The 725-nt window shown below is 64.4% G+C and overlaps 1 protein-coding gene across 1 annotated transcript; it reads right to left on the reverse strand.

The window, feature by feature from the left end:
* Positions 1-27: 27 nt before the first annotated feature.
* EMIHUDRAFT_258585 (hypothetical protein) lies at positions 28-444 on the reverse strand (the record flags this gene model as incomplete). The annotated part of the gene is made up of 1 exon (XM_005759969.1): positions 28-444. A coding segment is annotated over one exon (417 nt), but the record flags the coding sequence as incomplete, so codon positions are not given.
* Between the last annotated feature and the right edge of the window lie 281 nt (positions 445-725).

The following is a 725-nucleotide window of genomic DNA, read 5'->3' on the forward strand; positions in this document are numbered from 1 at the left end:
AGCCTGCATCGCGTCGGCATAGGCGACCTTGCGCTGCGCCGCGGTCGGCGTCACTGGCCACTCGAACAGCAGGGCCAACGCGCCGACCAGATCTCGCTCGCGCTGAGGGCTCTCGTCGGTCAGCGCCGCCGCCGCCCGCTCGAGAGCATCGGCGGCAACCTTGAAGCTGGGATAGCCCGCGTGCTGCGCGGCCGCCGCGAAGAAGCCGGCGCTCTCGTTCCAGTTGTAATCGGGCCCATTCGCGAAGGCGACGCCCCAGTGCGCCATTGCACACGCCGAGTCCGCCTCAGCTGCACGTTGGAAGCAGGCGACCGCCTCCTCGCGGTGCAGGCTGAAGGCCCACACGCAGCCCCGGTCGAACAAGAGCTGGCATTCTCGGACAGTGGTCGAAACAGGCTGCGTGTAAGCGCCGAGGGTGGGCGGCGGGGGGTCGTCGTCCAACATGTGTATGATATCGCAGGGCTAGACGCAGCCCATGCGGCGAAATTCTTTTTTTGGTGTGCCTGTGTAAGTGCCAGTGCGCGCCAGTCCCGTGCCCAGTGTTGTGCGAGGGAGTTTTGTTGTAACATTCTTTTTTTGGCATGGAGACGCAAAGAAGCAAGCCCGCCTCCGGCTCGGCGACGGTGCAGCTCTCACGCCTTCTCGACCACGGGATCGAACGCAAGGTATTGCTAAAAATCTCTCTCTCTCGAACGCTGGGACTGGTCGCCCCGCCGCGAGAAGCG

Source organism: Emiliania huxleyi (genome assembly GCF_000372725.1).
Source record: "Emiliania huxleyi CCMP1516 unplaced genomic scaffold EMIHUscaffold_7858, whole genome shotgun sequence".
In the NCBI taxonomy this organism is placed as follows: domain Eukaryota; phylum Haptophyta; order Isochrysidales; family Noelaerhabdaceae; genus Emiliania; species Emiliania huxleyi.